A 26,434-nucleotide genomic window follows, 5' to 3' on the forward strand; every position below is an offset into this window, starting at 1 on the left:
GTGAATTCCTTCACTCTATAGATCTAGAATACATGTCTTTCACCGTCTTCAAATTTTTCACGAAGACGTGTTGGAGTTAGTGTTTGCTGAATGACGTCATGGTTAGGCTCCCAAGCAAACCAATATTTGCACACCTTATTTAGACGTCTTTAATAAATATACCCCTGGAGTTGTTCTGTTTTTCTATCGCCAACCGCGTTCCATTATTTGAGAACGAATCCGTGTATACCTATATGTACAGAAATATTAATAGTAATAATGCATAGCTTCAATCACTTTAATATACTACCGAATTCCTTTCAGGGTAGTGTCAGATGAACAGTATATCTGGGTCGGTAATATCGCTGTTTCTTTAGGATCGCATAAAAAATATAAAATAAGGAAAAAAATTGATCGCATAGCAACAACAAATATCAAAGTTCAATAATAGTAATATAATACTTCAAATGGGACTGACTTCGTGGACAGTTATGACGTAGACAAATGATTGACACTTTCTAACGTTAATTAAAATTTAATTCATTCATTACGTATGTAAATGAAGTAGGGGGTACATAAGCTCCGAGGCGAATACTTTTCATTATAAATATGAAAAAAGCTAATATCGCTTACAACCAATCAAACACGTGCCTCGTTTCTCTTCGGTCTCATTATAAAGGCTGACGTACATATTGTTGTCATTGCAAATGCGTGACTGTACAACAAACATTTTAATGTCCATGGTTGAGTTCTTTCAATATTGAGTGTCTCTTTGTGTTAAGCTGTGACGAAATGCAGTACCTTCATTTTACGCTCAGTATTCTAGTTTCTGAATAGCATAGCAGTCGGGTGCGTCGTACAAGGAACGAACGTACGGTTATGCTAATAGCAAAGGGCATACAGTCATAAACGAGATCCTTGGTGACTGTGTAGTGTTCTTCTCCGTTAGGGTAGCCCCCATCAACGATTATTTTTGTAACTCCTAGTTTGATATACAATACTGAGATCGTAGGAACATAATGTAGTAGTTGAATCCTGGCTTAATATTAACCAGACTCGTTTCTACGTGTAAATATCTCCAAATGATCGTCAGCATGCCAGGGAAAGGTGACGGGGACGTAGATACGGAATCCGAAGCCAGTAAATCCATACCACCGTTTCTACCGGGATTCCCTCATCCGCTGAATTCACCTCACGTAAGTACAGCTACCTGATTAATAATATTAACACGGGAACCTTTTTTAATGACATTTTTCGATCGTCAGGTACAGAATCAACAGTTTCTTATTTCTGTGTTTTTATAAGTTAGACAGCTAGATTGAGATGAACCCTGGAGGCTAAATTATTCATTACATGTCTAATATGACTTATTTAACCTTGAAATTCATCTACACACGGTGTCTTTTTTTACATTTGTTTACCGTTGTTAAGTGTCTCTGGTGAAATGCCCTAACACATTTTCTGCTATTGAGCTCTGCGTCGAGTTTCTCTCATCCGTGCAATGGACAACACTGACCGAGTGTCAGGGGACAAACCCTGGGATTAGAACGTTGAATGACCGTATCTAAGTAAAACTGACATTTGTTCACCTCCATGTTTAAACAGTCTCAACAGACTCGTATTTGTATGATGTTCAGTTTGACATAAAACACCTGAAGAAAACCACACAGAAAGTATATCTTAATGGCAATAAACTAAAGCGTTGCTATGCGTATTACTAGACCTGAAGTCAGTGAAATGTACATGAAATGGACAAGATGGTAATGGGTAATTCACATTGTGTGTTTACTTTATATGGCTCGGGTTCTTTTGTTTTCTATATATCACTTATGGTGAGGACATATAAAGCAAACAGACGCGTACATTTATTGTTTAATAAAAACCGCGAAAATGCGTCGTGTTAACTGTTCGCCGTTAGCGTTCGCTATATACCCATGGAGGTAGGTCCTTCCTATACTTAAGTATACATTGGTATAACGTGTGGTTGTTAAGGACACATTGTGTCCGTATAAGAGTCATTATTCGCTATTGTCACATTTCCTATTGTTGACAGTCATTCTGAAACACACTGTCGTAAAATTGAACATATCACCCGACGTTCAATAACACACAATTTTCTGGTTTCGAACGTTCTGTATGACCCGAATTTATAATCACGTGATAGCTACGTTATACGCGTAACCATGGAAATGAAATCGTAATAGAAATCACCTTTCGATCTTACGATCGATGCGACGTTTCCAGACGTTAAGCTTATATGTATGATAAGGATATTACGAACACCTGTCATAACGTAGTCTGTTTCATGATATAATTTTACGGTTTTAATTTCGTAATATCATGGCTGGGCTAGTAGTAATTAGCTCACGGAAATCTGTTGGATATCTGCCAGTGTGCAGTATACTTATAACATAGTTTCTACATCACCGTACCGTCACCACTATAAAAAAACAACAACATGAAAATGTACAAAATTATCAGTTTACCACCAGTGACCATTTGTAGACCCAATATTTCATGGATATAACAATTTCCTAACAAAACGTTTATACGAACAAATTAAAGGGATGTCGTGGTTTATGACTGTTTGGACCAAATTACGGAATAAACTGACAATGATGTTGTCTAGACGCATTTAATTCTCAGCATGTTGCTCCGTACATTATACAGGCAGCCATATTGGTTACCATGGCGACGACTCGCCACACTCGTGTCCTCAGTATGTGTGGAATAACATATACATAAAACTTGTTCAGCGCTACTCAGCTCTACTCAGGTAGGGCCATGTGTCGATAACAACGACAATACCCACCGACAACTATGTCTTTTGATAATACAGGACTTCTACTGTACACACACGTCAGGAATCAGATGTGGTCACAATTTACCAAGTATGGGTGTTAACCTGATATACAAAACGCAGTTTACTGTGGTGTCTTTATGTTCATAGTTAACATGTCTATCCACACTTTGACTATGTACAGTTTTTTTAAAGCTTGCACTACAGAAGACATATAATTACATTACACACAAGGTCACGGTAACCCAGAAACGATCCGAATACCGCAACCCAGATATTGACATTTGTACTGTAGTTGCATCGCGGGACTTACTATTTGACTTTGAAGCAGTGGACATCGCATATCCAGGCCACTGTCAATTGTACAAGGAATAACATTTAGTGATCGATTTACAAACAAATAATGGGTGATCGCAACTTGAACAAAACTCAACTCTATATATTTGTAAACACTCTGATCAGCTTTTACCCCGTATACAGAATCATAACTGACAACGTACCGGGTTAGATTTACACAGCCTCTTTGCTTGGCAAAAGTCTATGTACTGTTTACATGTAATTATATATTTAAGCTAAGTTTAGACATAGACCCTACACATGTAGGGCTATGTGTGCATGGGTTTAATTAAACCTCGCTAGGATCGGACAGTTAAAATTGAACTGCTACGCCACTTACGTTTAAGTGTACCAATTCCACTATATAGTAGAACCCATATACACACTCATACCGTTTTGACCAAGGTGCAACTCTTTTCTTCTTTAAATCCCGGGTCATTAAATAAATTTGGATCAGTGAATTGTCACAGAGCCTTTGGTCACGCTTGTTCGAATTCGCCAAGGGTTTCTTTATTGTTATTACCGCTAACCTACACGACACTAGGTCGATGAAAAGAAACAGATTCTACTGATTAGGGCCTTCTTGACAACCAGTTTCCTTTAGTAGAGTTTCCACTTATCATATCTGTGGGCAAGCGTAGATAGCAGAGCTATAAATAGACCAACAAACACATTAAAGCGAAAGTCAGCGTAAATTCGCGTGGAAAGTCGTTGACTAGATTGCATTTAAAGTCACAATATAAAAATGTAATATATTCAAAAGGACAAAAGCGAACACAAACAAGCGCACAAACAAACAAACAAACAAACAAACAAACAAACAAACAAACAAACAAACAAACAAACAAACAAACAAACAAAAACCAAACAAACAAAACAAAAAAAAACAATAAAAAGGCCTGAAAAAGGTTAAGTGATAACTGTAGACGTTACAACTATTCCATCTGACCCTTCCAAAAATATTAAATGATGAAACATTGTAGGTAAACTTTCATTTTGATTTCCTTTGAGGTGATACTATGATTTAAAGCATTTACTAATCACTACAGGACTTTTATTGGGTGCTACAATGTCAAATAAAACGGTACTAATATAACTACCTGTACTACCATCTCCCCTAGTGTTCGGTATTTATCACGTGACAAGTGGTCACCAACAGAACTCTCGAAATATATCCTCTGTTGATATTTAAGAAACGAGTGCATATTTCATAACGCGGATTTACTGCGATTGTGATTGTTGAATAATTAAAGCCCGCTTACTGTCTGTGTCGTGACGGACTTCGGATCTAAGGTGTAGCTGTCGTGTGACCCAGTCAGTAGTTTTAGCATGGAAGTCCAGTAACACCTCGGTTTATGTAGAGAATGGCGAAGGTAAGTGTTGAAGTTAAACACGCAATCGACTTTCAAAAATAATATCGAACACGTCGGTATTCGACGGAGGTACAAGAGACATACTACTCGAAAAGTTTACTGACATACACGTTTTGTTAGCGATTCATCTCGGCAAAGTTGTATATAGTTGTAAGTTGCTATTGACAACCACGGTAAACAATGTTGACTATAACAATGACTTTAATGTATCAATGAGTTAGTTTTTTAAAAATAATTTTGTTGATCATTCACGTTGCAGCTTTTGAGAGAAAATTTCCGAAAGTCTCAACATTTCGATTACTCCGACGGTGTAGGACAATGGGTCGGACGACGAAAACCCGGCATCGGTGGAGAACCAATTTTAGGACAAGTTCCACGATCGAGAAGAAGTCAGCTCCGTGGAACGGACAGATCATTACCATCCTGGGTGACGTATGACAAGAAAATTCTGTGTTTTGATGCTTATTTCCAAGAACCGGTGTTTCTTGCAAGTGAACGTTACAGGGTCAGAAAATGCAAAATAAAATTGTTCCTGGCGGACGATACTATTCAAGTGGTAGAACCCGAAACGAGAAACAGTGGAATGCCGCAAGGTGAGACAATGAAAATATAATTTTTCTAAAAACATATATTCAAATGTTCTAAAGTTTGTAACATATGCACATATTTATGATAAATATCTCCATGGTTTGTTGCCATGTGTTTATGAGCACTTGGTTACAATATTCAAACACGTACCATTATTCAACAATTTTTGTTGTCAATTATTTTCTCGTTTCTGTATATACAAAGGTATAATGCGATTGTTACACACTTGTACACCAAGGGTAACGTGAATACAGGAATGTATGCCGACAACTAATGGAATTGTTCCTCAGTTAGCGAGGTTTTTGCCATTTATTTACTGTAAAATAATCCATCTATTGAGTTTCTATAATGAATGTAGAGGAAATCTAATTTGATTATTTCTTTATTATCTTTGTACACAAAACAGCTCAGTCTATGAAATAGTACGTGACTGTACGTTTCTGTTGTCAAGGGTCATTTGAACAGCTGTTTTGCTCAGGATTACTGATAACATTCGTCCGTTTTCTGCCTTCGTTTGACTGACTGACTGACTGACTGACTGACTGGCTGGCTGGCTGGCTGACTGATGTATGTATGTATGTATGTATGTATGTATGTATGTATGTATGTATGTATGTATGTATGTATGTATGTATGTATGTATGTATGCATGTACACTGTCTGTCTGTCTGTCTGTCTGTCTGTCTGTCTGTCTGTCTGTCTGTCTGTCTGTCTGTCTGCCTATAAGACTCATTAACACATTGTCCGCCTCTCCCTCCACTCTCCACCTGGCCTCTAAAGCAGGGTTCCTACCCTTTTAGGTGATTTGACGGAAAAATCCAATAGTTACCATTTACCGTTCTTTCATCTCATGAAAATTAAACTCAATATCACATTTCTACGTTTCTGCGATACAGGACGATTTCTGAGTAAACATAGAATTCGTAAACCTCCACCAAACGACCACGAATTCTACACTGTAGACGATTTGAACATCGGAGAAGTAGTCACGTTCTATGACCGACAGTTTAACATTACTGGGTGTGATAAATTCACCAAACAGTTTCTTGAAGATATGGACAAGGAAGTGAAAACACCTGAGACTTCGCCGAAGGATCCTTATCAGAACTGGCGAGATAACGTAAGTGTTACTCTTTATAAATAACACATCAGTGTATCTCGTATCCATTGCAAGGTTTTTTTATTCATTTTTATCCATTCATATTCCGTTATAAAGTGCAAGAAAAATGAATGACAAATTCAAAGCAGGAACATTGTACAATTCTTTTGTACACCCACGCATTGTTATTAAGTGTGAATTGTGCGTCTTTTCAAACTTGTCAAGCTTTCAAAATCGATCTGCGTCCCCGTTGCCTGACGACATCATATTCGTAACCGTAATATATGCTTTTTTAGTATATATATGTACTTAAGTACTTTTTATGACACTCAAATTTTACTTCAAAGAAAATTACTAAAAGGAAGGAACGGACACAGGGAAAATATCATATAGGACTTACGTTTCCATTTATGACAACAGCGACAGTAACCGAAATTGTAAGTAACCGTAGATCTTGAAAGCTATCGATCAAGTAACCATACTCCAACCAAAAAAAGCCGAGGTGACATCGGTGAATCAGTGTTCGCAGAGACAAATTTCGATATTATAGGTATAAACCAGTTTGCGAAGGTTAAACTTGTAAACGTGTAAGACGACAACGAACAGGTTACTATACATTCCTTAAGTTTATATCTTCATAGCAAAGATAGACACATGTAGCAAGCATTGCGTAGTAGTTGATATTACTTGGTAAGGGCAACTTTGTCGTCATGGGTGAGAATGAATGTCGGATTATGTTTAAATTGTCTTGGATATAGAGTCTTTAACTTGATATATAGGTACATGTGTAATTTCATCACCTGTGAAGTTTGTGACAAGAATCTGCCGACATAAAGTAAAAAAAAACATTAAATAAATCAACAGGTGGTTTTTTAAATTGCACTTTGAATTTAGAATATATACTTGTCCCGTGATTAAGGTGGTTATCTTTAGTTCTAGATGTCTATGGTTTAGTACATTAAGGTGGATATTTCATTAAAACACAAATGAAAGCTGGGTGGTCTCAACAAAACTTAACTCAAAGGATTACAAAAGTTCTGACTAGCTTTCGCCCTGTTAAACCCCAACTCTCGTATAAAAGCGCGAGAACCTACGATAGTTGCCATAAAGCATCACCCTGTCAGTGTATATTTCATAGACACAGATGTACTAATATTATGTCATCACCACCATGATTAGTCGGCTAACATTTGTATAACAGTATATACAAATGCTAGATCAACAGGTGGTTGGTGGTTTTTTATTTTTTTTTCGAACTGGAAATATATAACTTTCTCGTGATTAGGGTTGTCAGGTTTGACATGTATCTACCATGTCATCATAGCTACGTTTTATCACAAGTCGGCCAGCATTTGAATAACAACATACACAAGCGCTAGATCAACAGTGTTTTTTCAATTGCATTTTTAATATTTATTTTTCTCTAAGGGTGACCATATTTTTTTTATGTTTCTCAGTGCTTTTTAATGGCAAATATGGGTCGGTCGGTCGAATTAAAAAAAAAAAAAGAGTAAAAAAATGAATCAATCTCATGTTTCTCTGCCTCTCCCTTTTTTTCTTCTCTGTCGTCTTTTTATTGGATTCCTGGTAAAAAGCCCTTTCCCAGATCCTCTACACAATTGCCACCTCCTACTTCAATAACTACCATCATGAAATACATGCTCCGTTCGTGAACAAGTGTCATTGTCACCGCCATGACTGTGCATGATGACGTAGACAGTCCAGACACTTGCTTATTCTTGCCAGGGAAGGAACTTTTCTGCAAAATATTAAGGCGGGCGAACATTTAAAAAAAAAATTTTGATATCAGAGCTGAAAATTTCGGTCGGTCGGGTAATGAGAAACAGAAAAAGAAAATAGGACCACCCTAAGGTTGTTATGTTGATTTTATTATATATTGAATGGCAGCATAAACAGACACTAAATCAACAGGTGTTTTTAATGGCATTTTATGTGTGTTTTTCTCTAGGGTTGTTATGTTTTAATAGGTATTCCATAGATGTAGATATACTAGTATATCTTATCATCACAAGTGTGTTTTTTATAAGTTTGTTAACATTTGAATAGGAAACTAAACAAACACTAAATCAACAGGTGGTTGAAAAATTGTAATCATGATATTTAACTTGTGATTTTGACGTTGACAGAGTAATTGGTCGCTTTTGATTTATCGTTAAACGTGTTTTAGAATAAACTGATACCATGAGATTGTCAATCTATTGGCAATTATTATACAGTAGTGTGTAAAGCCATCAATGTCAGAAATAGAATCCTTTCAGTATTTTGTTCTGACAACTTTTAATACCAAAAGTAAAGTTCAGTGTGAGTTTTCACATTGAGATTCAAGTGATATTTTTCTGTTTACCTGTCTATTCCTCCTACCTGGTCTCTGTCTGTCTGTCTGTCTGTCTGTCTGTCTGTCTGTCTGTCTGCCTGCCTCTCTCTCTCTCTCTCTCTCTCTCTCTCTCTCTCTCTCTCTCTCTCTCTCTCTCTCTCTCTCTCTCTCTCATCACATATTGAATTACATCAATTTTCTATCGTTCCAACAGGAGATGGACTACTACGCTGTGAAATCAAAACGTCCATACCAAAGTGTCGACAATCTAAAACAGTTCCTTGAACACGACCGTGAAGTGTTACGTTTTAATTGCTATTGGGACGACAGAGACTCGCTATATGGAGACAAACGTAACATGGTATTACTGTACTATTTATCCGACGACTCCATTGAAATTCGTGAGGTTCTTCCACCAAACTCCGGTAGGGAACTGCTTGGTCGGACTTTTCTTCATCGGTCACAGGTGCCCAAACCGAAGGGTGACTATTTGTTACCGACGGTGGGTGGCAAAAATGGTCAGTTGGTACTCAATGTGCTTGGTAGCGGTCGGAGACAACGCGTTATGGTGGACAACTCATACGTAAGTACAAGTAAAGAACGAATGTAATAATGTCACTGAACACCACAGTAGCAGATTAACCCTCAATATCAACATCACTTCTGGGTTTTGATTGTACATGGACTTTCATGATCATAAATTTAAATTTTCAACTGATCTAACTGCAATTTATCAACGTTGTATCTGTGCAAATTGTTGTAGACTGTACAATATGCTGACTCTGTGCTGTATTGTTCCAGCCCCCCTACCACATTGGTTACAAAAAGTAAGGGTTTTTCTCCTTATTGTTTATGTTATTTTTCATTTTACTTCTAGCCTGGTCCAAATTACCAAGAACATTATAAAGACAGCGATCTCATGATTGGTAGGACAGTCAACGTGTGGGGGCGCAAGTTCTACTTGTACGATTGTGACCCATACACCAAAGAACACTACAAGTCTAAATATGGACTAGGTGAGTATACTACGTGTGAAAATTTGATTTGTTTGTTCTTTTGCTGTGGAATTGTTTCATTCTTCTGGCTATTTTACTTCAGTTCGCTATGACGTAGTTAAAATTCTAAACGCTTTAAAGTAATTATGATATATACTCTACCGATCTGTGAACCTACGTTGTCAACACTGCCAATGAACCGTTCTCGAGTCTGTAACTTGTCTTTCTCTGTCTGACCGTTGTAACAGTAAAGCCTATATATTCTGGTATTTTGCAGCGTTGTAAGATAGAACAAAATAGTACAAAAGAAATGTACGGTAACAGCTTATTCTTGACAGCTCCAACTTCAACCATCCTAAAACTAGTCTCATTTTCCGTGGCTTTCGGCCGACAGGCCCTTTTTATGTAAAACTCTAAAATAAATTGCGTTCCTTTCGAATTAGAGTCCGACCTGTTGACTTAGCCTGTCTTCCTTGTAAATTGAGTTGTTAGTTTTGTAAAATTCTCACTCTAGATTACTTTATGACTGAAGTGTCTATGTCAGATAAGTTCACTAACAAAAAAAACTGTGATCATTGTACAACACGCGCAGGGAAGGAAAGTATAGATTATTTCAACACTGACGGTAAAATGTACAAAAATGCTCGGTTGTTATGTGTAACAGCGCCATTTCGAATGACGTCGTTGTCTCCAATACAGAATTGCAAGGTTCAAGTTTCATAAAGAAAAAGAAATTACGTATACACTCCAAAAGAAGAGACCCTGTTATGACGTACAAAGATCCGACTTTCCTTTCATTCCGATTCGTCTGAGCGCTTGAGCAGTACCCCTTTTACCGGTCTGTTCCCGCCAAGAAAATGTTATACAGGTATATTATGTTACATGTAAAAACGTTATTCTTATTGTAAAATAATCCAATTACAGATATCTTCATATTACACTAAAAAGTAAACGCTGGGATAATTTGTTCACGAACAAGATTTTTTGTCAGTGAAATGGCGGGAAAATTTTGAAGATTTTCTGGCGGGAAAATGATCGGTATTGTTTTGGATCTCGATATTTGACCTTGACGTAGTAATTAACCCTTCTTATGTAGTGTGTGATCTTTCTGGCAAGTCTGCTTTTCCTCTTCTTGGAATTTCAGCAAATTTAAACCCTGTCCAAGCAGGCACACCAAGCAAACCTTACAGGAAATCATCAGATGTACCGCCGTATAACGGATACGGCACTGAGGAAGATTCCCTTAATAACTGCTTCCCTAGTCCACTGATTTTAAAGAGAGCTGACAAAGACTTGAAGAAGTTCATATCAAAGAATAATGTAGTACTTAGATTCAGTGCTAGATTGGAGACTACCAACCCTAATCATGTCGACAGAAGGTTCATCATCTCATCATATTTAGAAGATGACACAGTTGCAGTTTTTGAGCCACCAAGTAGGAATTCTGGTAAGTATATACATTTCTCAAAAGTCTTATGATCTAAGGGTGTAAAACTTAAAAGTGTCCCAAGCTGAGTTTATAAGCATTTTCAGTGGCCATATGGATGAGGACTGGGTATTTATTTTGGATTTTTAATTTATAAAACTATTTTATCATGACTTCCTTCTTGAAAAATTAACATGAAACAAAGTCCAAGTCTTTGTTTGTAACTCAATACATTGCAAAAAGCTAAACAATGTGTAAAAAAAAGTTTGTTATTCTATATACAATAACAAACATTTTACAAATTTATTAATCTTTTGCAATTTATTGAATTACAAACAAGGACTTGGCATACATTGTTTCACATTGATTTTTCAAGTAGGAAGCCATGATAAAATAGTTTTATAAATTAAAAATCCCAAATAAATACCCAATCCTCATCCATATGGCCATTTAAAGAAAACCACATTCCATTATAATGTTAATACAATACATGTTGTATAACAATAGAGAGGAGTGTGCTAACTACAAGAAAAGCAATTTGAAAGTTGATTTCAAGACTATATCTTCTTCTCCCCCAGGTTTTATTACAGGTAAATTCCTAGAAAGGGGTAAAGTTATAAAGCCAAACCAAGATAGATTTGGAACCAAACATCTAGCGTACTACACAGGTACCGACTTCTTTGTTGGAGCACATGTAAAATTCAACTATCATGATTTTTATATTATGGATGCAGATGAATATACACTTGGTTACATGGAAGAACATAGTGATGAGGTGAGCTTGTGACGTTGCTTTGATTCTTTTGTTTTTATATAAAGCATTTCGTAAAGATGTCGAAAATACGAGAATGAATGTTCATGGACAGAAAATTTCTACTCACAGAGTCAAAAAAATTCTTGAAATGAATCTCAAATTTTCACCCATCTTGTCAGCATCATCAGGGGTGTACTACAATGGGCTCCAAGATTTTTTTTTTATGCTGTGAGTAGAAATTGTCATTACCATGTGTCAATAATAGTTGATTATAAAATTATCATGGTGTTTACTGCTGGTAAGATGTGGTAAGATTTGGTAAGGTTGTATATACAACATTGAGTATTTTATATCTCAGTTTATTTTTGCTGTATGAAAAACAGTACTTTTTTTACTGAAGAACATTGCAACGTCATTGTATACTGCAAGTCTCAAGTAAGTGACAGATATCATTACAAATATTTTTTGCCATTCAGTCAAGGAAAATATGAGTGACCTAAGGGGCCTTGTCACTATGAGTCACAAGATGGGTAGTGATAAAATCCTTATGTTTCAAGTATTTTGGGGCTAAATGAAGAAAAATATAGGAGAATAACATATTTATACCTCCTCAAGCATAATTTATGAAAAAATGGGAAAATGATGGTGATTTGGAACATTTTGACTCATATTTCAAGCACCACAAAACCAGTGACATAGACCTGAGTTGTCATGACGTAGAACGACCAGGGTATGCAAATCCATTCACCCTGGTTTGTGTGTGTGGTATCATAATAATATATTTTGATATGTATTATTCATAGTTTCCAGTGGCAGATATCACAAATATCAAAGAAAAGATCCAAAACGTGGCATCAAAAAATGTGGAAGAAGTCAAGAAGTTCTTCACAAAGTACGACTACAAACAAAGTGGAAAAGTACCATTTGAACTTTTCAGGTAATAAAGAGTACATCTTTGATAAAGTGGTCATGTGGATGAGGATTTTGTATTTATTTTGGCTTTTTAATTTATAAAACAATTTTGTCATGGCTTGCTACTTGAAAAATCAAGATGAAACAACATTGACACAGCCTGTGTTTGTAACTCAATAAACTTCGAAAAAGCTAAAAAATGTGTAAAAAGTTTTTTACTGTATGTACGCATTTATTAATCTTTTTCAATTTATTGAGTTACAAAAAAAGACTTGGAGTAAGCCCTCAGGCTGCTACGCCCTCAGACAAGTTTGCTAACTTTTGAAGAGACTGTAGGTCACAAAAATCATTGTCAAAGCCTGCCAGAGAGGGCGCTGTTTACCAGAGGTACTGTCATCCTTCTCCTTTGAGTGAATAGAAACCACCAGTGTACGTTTTGAATCATTATATGGGAATATGATGAATTGAAATAAGAAATATGAAATATGATCATGGGATGACATATGAATTGAAAATCAGGAAGCAATTTTCTTTCGCTTGTATTTTTTTCAGGAGTTTACTCATCAAGGTTGCAGGAGCTGAATTAACAGACCATGAAATCTTGACAGTGGCACGGCATTATCGTCTTGAGGAACGTGCAGAAACATCACTAGATGCAATATTGTCTCAGGCACATGATTTTATGAGGAAGTACAACTTTGACAACTTCAGGAAAATAGAAACTTTGTGTTTTCACCGTGACATTGACAGAAAGGGTTGGTTACATCCTGAACAAATCAAGAGTGTGTGTCATTCTTTGAAAATGCCCGTACCAGATGAAATCCTAGCTGACATATGGTCAAAGTAAGCACCAACTTTTTGTTGTATCAAATTCAACTTTTGTTCCAAATACAAACTTGAAAATTGCACCTGAAATTTCGACTGCACACTTCAGTCTTTGTCAACAGATTGACTCATTATTCAGAACATGTAACCTTCTGAACATGTGAACTTACATGTAATAAGGGGTCACAAATAGACATTTTGATATCAGGTACAATTTTTAAGTTTGTGTTTATAGAACAAAAGTTTGGGAAATTAATTCAATTCGATGGTTTACCAACACAGATGAGGTTTCATTTGAAGGTCATCTTTTGTTCTTGTGATAGTTTCATAGTAAAGTCTCTCTTCTGTCTTACAAAGCTATTAAAAATTAGAATTATAGAGATTTCAACAAAGGTCCAGGACTCATGACTCAGAATACTATAATTACACTCTCACTTATACTGGGGGCATGATATGACGGTGGTTGGTTTGAGGATGGATTTGGAAGTATGGTGGAATATGGTAATTTTACAGGACATCTATATGGATGACATGGTTTATTCTAAGAAATAGTGATGGGTAACATTATTTACTGAGTGATTTCCTAAGAATAGGTAAAGAAATCAAAGCTATATAGTAGGAGATGAACAACCTGTTGCCCCAACAGTGCCCTCTAGAGACATTTTCAGTGGACTGTATGGAATGCCATACTGTTTTTTCTCACCATAGGAAACCTTTATAGTACAAAGGGATTTAAAATATTGCAGCAACTAGGTACACTTTTAAACTTACTCATAATATTGAACAGTACTGCATCACCTAACTCAAATAAAATCAAATTGTTAGCACCAACAAATCACTACCCTCAAGATTTGCACTATCCCCCAGGAATTGTTGTGTTCTAAATGAATAAAGGATGACAGGATGAAACAGTTTGATCAAAGTTTCAAAATGTCACCACTAGAGGGCAGTGTTCATTGATGTCATTTTTGTTTGGATTGCAGGATGGAAAATGATGACTTTGGACGAATTAATTACTACGACTTTATTAAGTTTATAAATTGGAGAGAGAACCCAGTGCAAGGAAGGGCATCCAGTGAAGATCTAAACCAAGTACAGCAACAGCAAAGGGCATCTAGTTCTGTCAACTACAAGGCTCTAATGGCTGATTTGTATGGACAGTAATAATACATACACATAAAATATTGAAGTGAGCCAAAGACCTCTAAATACAAAATTATCATGAGATTACTTTGAGTAACAAAAATGTTTAACTCAATGAATAAAAAATCACATGTAGCATCTTCCAAATTGAAGAGAAATACCACAAAGTATTTGCTATAATCTGTTATTTAAAAGTTTCTAAACAAAAATAATGGTGGACTGTAGCGTCAACATCTGTAACTGTATATGACTTCCGTCCATTTGAACATATGGTTCAAGAAATGATCACACAGACAGACAGAGAGACAGACAGACAGACACACACAGACACACACACACACACTGGACATATTATCCCTACAGGGGTCACTAATGAATCATGTCTCAATACTATTTATGCATTCAAAATATGAAATAATGTAATCATAAGAACAGTTAATTATCACCTTAGAACATTACAGTTGATCTTTTTGACAAGTTATTAGTACTTGATCAAAGTTTTGAGATTTTCAAATGTTTATCATTCATGAAAATGTGAATGTTGATATTATTTCAAGGACGGTTGCTGACGGATACTGTTATGTTTTAGTGTATGATTTTTTTGCATTATGTATATGACAACTCCATGATGCGTGAGTGCAAGTGTGGCGTACTTGGGGGTATATGCACAATTGCTTGCAGTGTTCTCTGCAGCAGTAATTTGACGAGTGTAGTGAGTGAAAGTGCAGCAGAAAACACTACAAGCATGACTAAAAATACCTCTGAGTACCCACACTGACACTCGACTCATGTGGCATGGAGTTCTCTTATTATTGTAATGTTTATCCGAAACAAATTTCTGTAAAAATGATACTATGCGATCACATGCTTTTGTGCACAACACACAGTCGCATCCTCTTTTGCATATCATTTGTATGTAGGTATGCCATAATGTTTTCGGTATTGCACTGCAGTGAAAATACCACTAGTATGTGCATGCACCGGTACAAGAAATCTCTGGTACATATGTAAATAACAGACACACTTTTTATAAGAAGATTTATATCTAACATGTTATGAGTTATGGTCTTGTCTTTTCACAGCCGCTGCAAGTATGCACAGAATTGATAAAAAGTACGAGTTTTGGCACGCTATAAAATAAAAATAAAACACCATTTACAGTAATAAGTAATTTTACATTTATTCTATTCTACATGTATACATTCTTACAGCCACATTCAAATTTAAATTCAAGTATACGCAAAGTGATGAAACTAAATGTTTTGCATGCTATAATTACAAAGTAGAACAGTATTTAAAATAACTGTAATATGTATACTCCTACGCCTTTGTATAAACTTACAATATAATATAAAGTAAATAAATCTGATCTGCTGTAGAAAAATTAACACGTCATGAAAATTAAAAAATTTTCCAATATGAAAGAAAAATGTAAAGAACTACTGTATATTGTCCTACACTTTTTGATAATGAAAAACTTCACAGATCAGATTGTATAAATAACTATAGTATCATTCTGTTTAATATGTACAATATAAATATAAATAAACCTGAACAAATAAATAGAACATTTACAATGCCAGCTAAAGTTTACATTTCATGTTTGTAATTTTTCAAAAATAAATTTCAAAGTAAATGGTAAAGTTTCTCAATTTTGTAGAAAAGAAGTAAATCTTAGAATTGTAAATAAATTTCTAACACTTGCATGTAAGGTTTTTAACTCAGAATCCAATTCTTGGTACCTGAAATAAAATTTACCATCTAGGTATGTCATAAAAATAACAATCATTGTAATTCTTGGTTGACATCATGATGTCCACTCCATGCACTACTATTCTACACATGTTATATACAGGTATGTGAATAAGTCGACCTTTTTGTTCTATTTTGACCCTCTAGCATGAGGTAAAAATGCTATTGCGGGTACCAAAAATTACAATACATTTTGAATTTCATGGTGTAGAAATAAACTTTACCACTTTAAAACAGACTTCAATCAGTTTTTTTGTATTGAAAATTATAGTCAGAAGTTCTGTGAACATTTTGAATATTTGACACATTTCAAACTAAACTTACTAATAGGTTCAAGGAACCTTTTCCTATATGTAAGTGTAGGTAAGTTTGACCAAATATCATGTTATTTCAATGTTACATGAAAATGATTCTGGGGATGTACCTTCCTTGTGGGTTTTGACATTTACTTGATGTAAATCTGATTTACTAAAAATCTTAGACAGCTGAGGAGAATTTTTCAAACTAACATACAAACCATATTGTCTTTCAAGTTTTGATTAGATCATGTTTTGATGAATTTTCTAAATTTAGGATATACATACTGGAATTATGTTGCCAAGCCAAGAATGATTAAAATGCTATAGTATGAATATGTTTTGATGAATTCTGTTAATTTAGGATATATACTAGATGTAAGATACAAATCAAGACAGATGAAAAGAACTTTAATATCACGTTTGATGAATTTTGAAAATCAAGGACATGCTTACTATAACTTCTATACCCTTGGCTAATTCTTTGTAGCACCAAAGGTGCTGTCAAGGTGGCTTGCCTGCACACCAGCGGCACTGCCAGCCAGCCTCGGCTTTTGTTTGGCAACCTTCCAAGTGCAGATCTGAGGTCTTACTACAAGACTAGGATATACATCAAGAATGACTAAAATACTGAAGAACTGTTGTATCATGGACTGAAAATTAATATTTGTATTGGATGGAATTTTAATATGCCATTCTGGAATTTTGTGTTGTTATTTTGTTTCATATAAATTCAAATTCTGATGGAGTGATGTTTTTTAGATGCAGTGAAACTAGTATATTCTTGGCATATTTACTCAACACTTTATTTGCCCATAGAAGCTTCTCTTTTTTTTTTTTGGGGGGGGGGGGGTGTTGGGGGTTGTAAAAATACAAATTTTCAGTGTGTAAATAAGGTATAGGTAGGACAATCAAATTCATATATGTATGATCATTCTTTTAAGTAGATTTGTTGTAAAAACTTTTGGAAAAGATAAGGCCCTTCACAGCCTTATATTTGAATTGTACATTGTTAAAGATGTTTGAATGTTAGTGCGTACATTACAACACTTCACTGTTCTACCTTACTTGGTATGGGATATGTGCACACAACTGACTTTTGGAGGGTATATAGTATATACAAGTCTGTAAATATAGGTATACAATTTTTTTTATTAGAATGTTTTGGTAGTCCCCCAGCATTCATTTTGTATAAATTGTACAATTGAAAAATTAATATCTTTAAAATTCTTGTACAGTCTTGTATATTTTATAGTAATACAGTGAATAAAGCTGTTTGGTGTGGGATTTGCAGTTACTACAACTTTTCTATTTGAGCTTGTCTGTTGTATTTTTTTTCACTCATCATATATTCTGGAAAAGTTTTGATCATGTATGGAAAGAAAAAGTACAAAATATCTTCATGGTTGAACATATACATTTGTAATTGAATTGAAATTCAAAAGATATACAGGAAATACTACGAAAACAACTCATCAAATTGTAGAATATTTACATATATGATGTGAAAAGTTGAGAAATTCTTGAAAAACATTCAAAAACATAGTTGTTACACTTTGTCATAAATAAGCGTTATTTACTGCCTAGGCCAAATGTATGAAGATAGAAACTTATAGGTCACTCTTCATTGTATGTCTGTTCTTGATAACTGTTGTCCATACTCTGTATCTTTGTTCCCATCTGAGGTGACCATTCTGACAGTCTGATAAACAACAATTACATCTGTCAAGTCTCCATTGTCATACATAATACATTTACAATATCATTACAGGTATGTAATTAGATGTTATTTCCAAATATTTTTCTTATTCAGTTAAGTTAAATATAAGTGGCCTAAGGGGCCTTGTCATTACGAGTTGCTAGACCAGTAGTGACAAAATCCTCAGATCACAAGTATTTTTCAGCTGAGTGAAGTAAAATATTGGGGAACAGTATACCTCCTCAAGCATTATTGACATAAAATTGGGAAAATAATGGGCAATTTGGGATGTTTAGCACTGCAGAACAATTGATAATGATGTGAGTTGTCGTGATGTAGAATGACCAGGGTATAAAATCTCCATATTTTTGTTTTGAATGCATTCAACTTGACTTGTGAGTGGCATAATAGATGTTATTTTTTGGCATACCTGAAGGACTCCTGGGTATAACATTCAACATGCTATAACAAGTACACACAAGCATTTTATCAACTTGTTTATTTACTAACCCTAACCTTCTTAACTTTAAGAGATCATGGGCTACTTTTAATTTTCCTAAAATGAGCTAATAATATTACATAAGACATACATATCATCTGGGGGTACGGTGTTCTCAAGTTTAGTCTTGCTAGTTTTTACTGTACTTTTATACCTTTCACTCTTCGACTACCACGGTGAAATGCTAGTACTTTATTCTCAAGGGACGGGTTCACTATTTTGACTTGATGTATTTTAACTGAGTTAAAATCAAAATCAAACATATAAACTCTGTGTAAAGAAATTCTTTGACTGATTTTATTTTGATAGAGAAATACTAGTAGCAGTACATTAGAAAAAAGAAGGTGAAGTCTATATACTGAATGACATACAACATATTGATGGTCTATGGTGTTTTTGTTGTTGTCTCTTTCAAAATTTGGGTTACAGATTTCTGGTAAATTTCAATATGCTTTTATATTGGGGTCCACATGAACTGGTATTGACATTAACCAATATTCCTAATACATTCATGTCACTTTAGTATCACCAGAGGGCGCTATACACTTGAAAAGTAGACATTTTCGAGATGCCTACCTTTGTATTTCTTCTGATAGTTTGCACTTCTCATCTTTCAGTTCTTGTAGTTTGTTGCAAGCCATTTGGTAAGATTCTTTGAACATGTTACTATTGAAAACAACATCAAAACAAAAATATGTAAGTTAGAATAAAGTATTTCCGAGATTAATCTACACCTAGAAATTCTAGACCACCTGTTGGATTGTACATTACTAAAGACGCAAAAAGCATTGACCTGTGTTGATCAAAAGTAAAATAATATTTCTGTGATCTAGAATTATTGTTACTACAGCAGAACACCTCTCTTATAATGTTTCATTGGTGAAAAAAGGTAGTGCATTATCATTTAGTGTATATCTTTCGTATTCTTTTATATTCATTTTGTATATATATTTAAATCTTTTGAAAATGTAGCTACTTTTTGTTATCTGATGGAATAAATTTCATTAATTTAATTACTCACTCACTCACTCACTCACTCACTCACTCACTCACTCACTCACTCACTCATTCATTGTAAACTTACTATGTCTCAAGTTGGACTTCGGTAGGGATTTCATCTTCCTTCATACGACTTTCATCATCTTCCATCTTCAACTTTTCCAACGATTCAATCAAGTTATTTGCCTCCTGTTCATTTACTGAAGCTGTAGAAAAGATTCAATCAAGTTATTTGCATCTTGTTCATTTAGTGAAGCTGTTCAATTGACATATCATTTGTACAGTTTTGGTACGTACACTTATGTGTACTACATATATTATATGTTAATGTGTGTGGGCATGAAAAAGTACAAATAAACAACCATGAACCTATGTATCATTGACTGTATCAGTTCATCTTCAGTATATGGTGACTATAGATTTGTATTTAGCAATCATTTGTTTTGAATATTCTTTGAATTCTGATCCAAATATGAGGTCTCTATTGTGGTGAAAAGTACCCACCATTCTCTTCTAGAACTTCTCGTTGCTTGGCAACTTCATGGATTTCATTATGAAGACTGTCTGGAGCCTACAATGATAGGAGAGTAATGCAAAAATTGTAACTAAAATAGCACAGACTTGAATCTCCATTGTTATCACCAAAACATACAAAATACTCAATTCACGGTTCCTGCAATAGTATTTTACCTCATGTTTAAGGGTCAAAATAAAACAAAAACGTTGACTTATTCTCACACGTGCCTATGATAATGCATGTGAAGTGCATGGAGTGGAAGTTATGGAGTTGACCAAGAAACTGACGGTTTGTAGTGTAACATCGGAACATGGCGTCACTCGTCACGAACTAGACTATGATACTCAATGCCTTTTCATTGAATTTAAAAGTATTCCATGAATCTGGTTGAAAATGATGTATTTTTTATTCTTGTTGTATTTCTTCCAAAGAAAGGGCTAAGCGTTATGTTTATGCCTGCACATTTATATATATAATACTAATAATTACTAATTCTCTTGTCATCACTAGAGGGCGCAATTTACTGTGAAAAATTTACTAAATGCATGTACATGACATCTTACTTGCAACTTACATAATAGTGTCTCGCATCAAGAAATTTCCTTGCCAATTCTTCCAACTTACATTCAAAGGAATTGCTGTAGATCAAAAGTGAAATTATTTAAAATAACATTATAAATTAATTAATTAATCAATATACTATAACCCTAGATATTTTCACTATTAGAAAATTTTGTGATTTTACAGTCTTCAGCTAGATCTCTAACACTAATTTTTTATCAATTACCAGACTGGTACATTGTGTTCATGTATAAAAAGGTGTTTTAGTTACTACTTTTTTTTTACTAATTACCAGACTGGTACACTGTGTTCATGTATAAAAAGGCATTTTAGTCACTACTTATTTTTATGTTTTCGTTTTCTAGCGAAATAAGTGAAAATAAATCTTTTAGCAGGGGTGAACAAATCCACTGGTCCTGGGTCCAGGACTAGCGATTGTTTTGGGCAGACCACACAAATTTTACCTTGTCTGGTCCATTGGACCAGTACCTTACTGTTAATAACTATGTTAAAAAGTTGTCTGAATATACAGATTCATAGGCAAGATTTAATGTTTCACATTAGTGGGACCTGGGACCACTAATTATTTCAGCATGACCACTGGATTTTTTAAGGCACTGGTCCAGGGACCACCAGTTCACAAAATGATTTGTTCACCCCTGTTTAGTAAAAGACTTTCCAGGTTTACAGTATATTACTGTCTATCAAGGATAGCAAACATTTCATACAAATATACGCATTGTGGACTGTAACCAGACTTACAAGACACAGTGCTATAGTTTGATAAGTTGGGTAATTTCTTTGAATCTAAAACTGCCACATGCATTTTAGGTTAATTACTTTATGTATTTAGACATACAACCACAGACATCAAACCTTTGACAAACGGAACCTGTTACAAACAGGGAAAGTAACCACATTAATTGGATCAATAATACTTGGCTCAGCATGTTGAAACAGCAGAGACTTGTATTAGATTTCATGGTTTGAGAAGAACAGTTTTATGGCCTCTTTATGTGTATATGAAATGCCAGGGGAACTTCTAGTTTGTTGTGAACATGAACTAATGTAAAGTGGCCATAAAACTGTTCTTCTCAAACCATGAAATCTAATACAAGTCCCTGCTGTTTCAACATGCTGCGCCAAGTATCAAATGATGGAAAGTAATACTTGTCTCTCTGTACTTCCAACATGCCGTGCTAAGTGTTATTAATGCAATTCATTTGTTTACTTTCCCTGTTTGTAACACATTCCATTTGTCAATGGTCTAATGTCGGCAGTTGTATGCTATTCTTTAGAAATGGAATTTTATTTTTAAGATCAATTTAGGTGACATCAATACATCAACTTCAACAAACTAACAAATTTGTGCACATGTGTATGTGATAAATACTTTAAGTTCTATATTTGAAAGGCATGTGCATAGAGATGGCATGTAATTAGATAAAGGCAGCGTAGTAATTGAAGAAGTACCGGTACTGATCTTTAGAGTTCTTTGTAAATATTTACTCTGTGTTTAAAATTGTCAAAAACTTACATTTCATTCTTCTTCCTTTCTTCTTGCTGTTTAACTTGGTCATTCAGTTCTTTAATTTTCTCACTTAAAGTCTTATTCACTTTCTGTTGGCTGTAATGAGGAGGAAAATCATAGTAATATTACCCTGGTAGTTGAACCTTTGGTTTTCTAAGATAAACACAAACTAAAAGTAAAACTATTGACACAAACATTGAATGGATGTTGGTTTAATTATAGTCTCAGTAGGGAGGTGTCTCTGAAAACTAGTTTATTTAGAGTTCCATAAACTTGCAGTGCTGTTTTAGGACTTCCAATGTTTACACTATCTTGATCACGGGGTGATTAGAATTGTACAACACAGGAACTGCTATCACTTACTTGTGTAATCTACCACATTGAAGAACAATAGAATTAGTTTGCGTCTATAATAGTAAACCGAAGGCTGGATTACCAGTGTCATAACTTTTGCTTATAAAAGATACCAGAAGTTATAAGAATAAACAGCCAAGACATACAACATAATTATGTCAATTGTTGAAGATAAGATTGATGTATAGTGTTCTTGTCAGTTGTAAATGGCTAAACACTCAATATCAAGTGTTACTGTAGCTGGTAAGTGTGACGTTACTACACAATATGACTACATTTTGATCAACTGTGTCACAGAGCAGAGAAAAAGATGTCAAATCAACTATTTATCCAAATTATGCACTTCTAAATTCAATTCAGTAGTTGGAAACTTTCTTAGAGTTCAGAATGCTTATATTTAGAATAAGTATTTGTGAAATTTGACATAAATGCATTGAGGATGTTTACAAGCTTAAGAAAAATAGTGTTTTGCATTGTGCACCTATCCTTTCAGAAAAAATACGAGAGATATGTTTTGGCACGAATAGAAAACATATCTTATCTATTTCAACAGCGCCTCAGATTTTTGTTTATGAATAAAGTCTAATATGTTGAGATAAACATTACCTGTCTATTTGACTTTGTGTTTGCGACACTTTATTTTGAGCAATTTTCAAAGTCTCTATCATCTTATGGTTAGTATCTCTAGCCTGGGCATGTCTAGCTGAAACTGAACATAGAAATTTGTTTATTATTCTTAGGCCTAAAAAAAATTGTTTGGTGCCGGTTAACTGACCCCACCCCCAAACATTTGTTAATGTATTCAAGAAAAAGTAAATGAAATTGTGAAAATTGTGAAGTCTCGCAAGAAATAGTGGATGCGGAAACTGACATTGCAACTTAAAAAGACAATATAAAACTGTTCTTCCAATCTATAATGGCTGTACATCTGATGGGAAGAAACCAATAACACAGAGACCATATGAAAAACAATGGAAAATATAACTACCTGAACTAGATACTCACACATAAAAAAATAACAATAAAAAAAATCTGCAAACCCCACCTATTCTAAAAGTGAGTGTAATCAGAAACACACAATTTTTTTGTTTAGGCCTTACATATGTAACAGTCATAGATAGTAAAACCTAACAAAAACAAAAGGCTTTCTCACAATAATACAGTGCAATATAAAATAATCAATTGCACTAGAACAGAACACACAGAAAGAATCAAGATAAAAGGATACAGTATAGTATAACAGTAGCTGGTCTGTCAAACTCATCAAATTTATGAAGACTGTCCTTCACCCTATTATGTAAACTAAAAAACAGACAAAAAATTGAAGAATGAAGGTAAAAATGATATTAAAGGTTACAACTGAATATTTAGTGGTGTGTTACAGTATTTATATTTCTACCTTACGTGACTTCACAACGTACAAAAAATGTATACATCACAGTAACATCTTAGTAATTTTGTACTTTACCTGAGTCAAGTTTAATTTCCAAAGTTCTTCTCTGGTTTCTTACTTTATTCAGTCTCTGCTCATTCACAGCCTTTTCTGTTTAAGATAATAAAAATCTATACGACCTGATCCATTATTTGAAACTGAATATCACACTTCCACAAACAATCATGCTTAAAGTGATTTTCACTTTTATATATTTTAGCACATGTTTAGAACAATATTTTTCAGTTGGGAAAATAATCAAAAAAGAAACAAACAAAACAACAACAGGTTGATGTTGGAATCACTTCAGTGGTAGTTATCTTCCTATTGTTAATTTGTCTATATAGATAATATTAGATTAGATTAGATTAGATATAACTTTATTACAACCGTATATAAATTTGACAATTTTATTTGGGTATATAAGTGTAATAAAGATATTAAAGAACACTACAATGAAATGGGGTAATGTGATTATACATCAGTTGTTGTCTCCTCTGGGAGACAATGCCAGCCTTCGCTTGGCCTCACACTAAAAAACATAGATAAAAAAAAACTCTCTTGGGAGAAAATAAAGTGCCAGAAAAGCATAGGCACCTACCATTGGCTTACATGGCTAACTACATACGAAAAAGTTATGGTGTATGGTAGCTGCAACAATTGTAGCTTTGTTTTTGTTTACAATGCTTTTTATTCATATTTTATGTTGTTGTGACTCACCATTTCTCGTTGTATTTTTTCTCTTATGGGGTTTGCTAACCAAACGTAGTTAGAGTGATATAGTGAAACCGCTACAGTACTCCATCTAGGTGTATGGCACCTTCTGTATTAGTGAATTTACTAACCCAATTACCCCTTTTCATTCCTTCATTTGAATATAAAGTCTACCAAAGCTTGCTTATCTATCTATTTTCCCTCCCATTTTATTTCTCCTTTTCTTTTGTACTTGATTTCATTCTGTTGTTCACTTTCAGGGTTGTATATCTTCAGCATCAAAGTCAAACAGACAAACATTGAGATAAAATATATTGAATATGTGTGAATTTTAACTTATAAAAACAAACACTTTTACCTTGTTGTAATTCCTGGATGCTATCAATGATAACATCTACTTGGAATGCAGCGAGCGACATTCTTCGTAGCCTGGTTACTAACTTAGTCTTATAGAAGTTATAACTACATGTATTTTCAAATATTAGAAGGGAATAGGATTCAAACTGTTTTCCTTAAGCCTCCACCTGTCAATCTGAAAGTTAAACTGAGGGAAAATTAAATATGAAGGATACGGTCTGACAATGACTGATGTGGGGGAAAAATAAACAACAAAACGGATAAAACTGAGACTATCCATAAATCAACTGTCGCTGAACATTTTGTACATCTTTTTGAGAGCTGTTTACTCTTGTTGCTCAACAGTGCAGCCAGCGGTCAAACTCTGTATTGGTTACTGTCAACAAGTTTGGGACAGGAACATCATTATTTTGTTTTGAAAAATAATTTCTATCAAGTCTATATTAATAGTATTATTATTATTATAATCATTATCATTCGTACGGAAAATAACACGAAACTTGGAACTTGGAAGTAACAAATATGAAACTACTCAGCTGGTTAGAAGAAATACGGCATTATCGTCTATAAAAATATGATAGAGTAGTAGTGATTATGATTGAATTCAGCCTAGGATTTGAAAATGTGATAAATTTACCTTCCTTTCTTCAACAGTGATTTTCGAGGGACAAATCAAGTCAGTACATTTTGGTCGTCTGCTACCCAGCAACTTCCGGTCTCCTCCAAAACGAGGCTGACTTATGCGCGAAATTTGCATGTAGAGTTACAACTTTTTTGACGACAGCAGCACACAATTACAAGTACAAACACAGCACAGGTGCAAGAACATAACATCAGGGTGCAACATCTTGACTTACGGTGTAATTGAAAGGAGCAGTTATATGTTAAGTGACGATGTAAGTATGAGTTCTTTTGTGAGTTCTCGTATAAATTTTTTCAATTTGTGATCACTGAACCTGTTGACGATAGTTGATACACTCTTAGTTACTCGAGGTGTGTTTCAGGCTTGAAATCGGAGTGTTATGACCTCGCCCGGGCCATGCAGGCAGTCAAGCGATAAATTCCTTATGGCTGGGAATTTAGGTCTGAGGGTGGAATTTTGACAACTATTTTCGTCCAGGCGAGTGCCAAAGTAAGAAAAATATGCGTATGTTCAGG

General features: G+C 34.6%; 2 protein-coding genes across 2 annotated transcripts; one reads left to right on the forward strand and one right to left on the reverse strand.

The window, feature by feature from the left end:
• The first annotated feature begins 824 nt into the window (after positions 1–824).
• On the forward strand, positions 825–15,789 carry LOC144442446 (EF-hand domain-containing family member C2-like). Its single transcript, XM_078131801.1, has 10 exons — positions 825–1,175; positions 4,748–5,081; positions 5,973–6,196; positions 8,725–9,093; positions 9,388–9,526; positions 10,650–10,952; positions 11,510–11,706; positions 12,489–12,622; positions 13,150–13,440; positions 14,406–15,789. Exons 1-10 carry the CDS (start codon positions 1,062–1,064, stop codon positions 14,584–14,586), a joined length of 2,286 nt encoding a protein of 761 aa, XP_077987927.1. The 5' UTR covers positions 825–1,061; the 3' UTR covers positions 14,587–15,789.
• A 2,441-nt stretch (positions 15,790–18,230) lies between these two features.
• On the reverse strand, positions 18,231–25,338 carry LOC144442047 (synaptonemal complex central element protein 1-like). The gene is made up of 9 exons (XM_078131319.1): positions 25,278–25,338; positions 24,242–24,316; positions 23,380–23,482; positions 22,426–22,515; positions 20,902–20,965; positions 20,315–20,381; positions 19,896–20,016; positions 19,388–19,477; positions 18,231–18,315 (listed from the first exon to the last, which is right to left on the reverse strand). Exons 1-9 carry the CDS (start codon positions 25,336–25,338, stop codon positions 18,231–18,233), a joined length of 756 nt encoding a protein of 251 aa, XP_077987445.1.
• Positions 25,339–26,434: the final 1,096 nt, after the last annotated feature.

The sequence above is a fragment of the Glandiceps talaboti genome, chromosome 11 (genome assembly GCF_964340395.1).
Source record: "Glandiceps talaboti chromosome 11, keGlaTala1.1, whole genome shotgun sequence".
NCBI classification, from domain to species: Eukaryota; Metazoa; Hemichordata; class Enteropneusta; family Spengelidae; genus Glandiceps; species Glandiceps talaboti.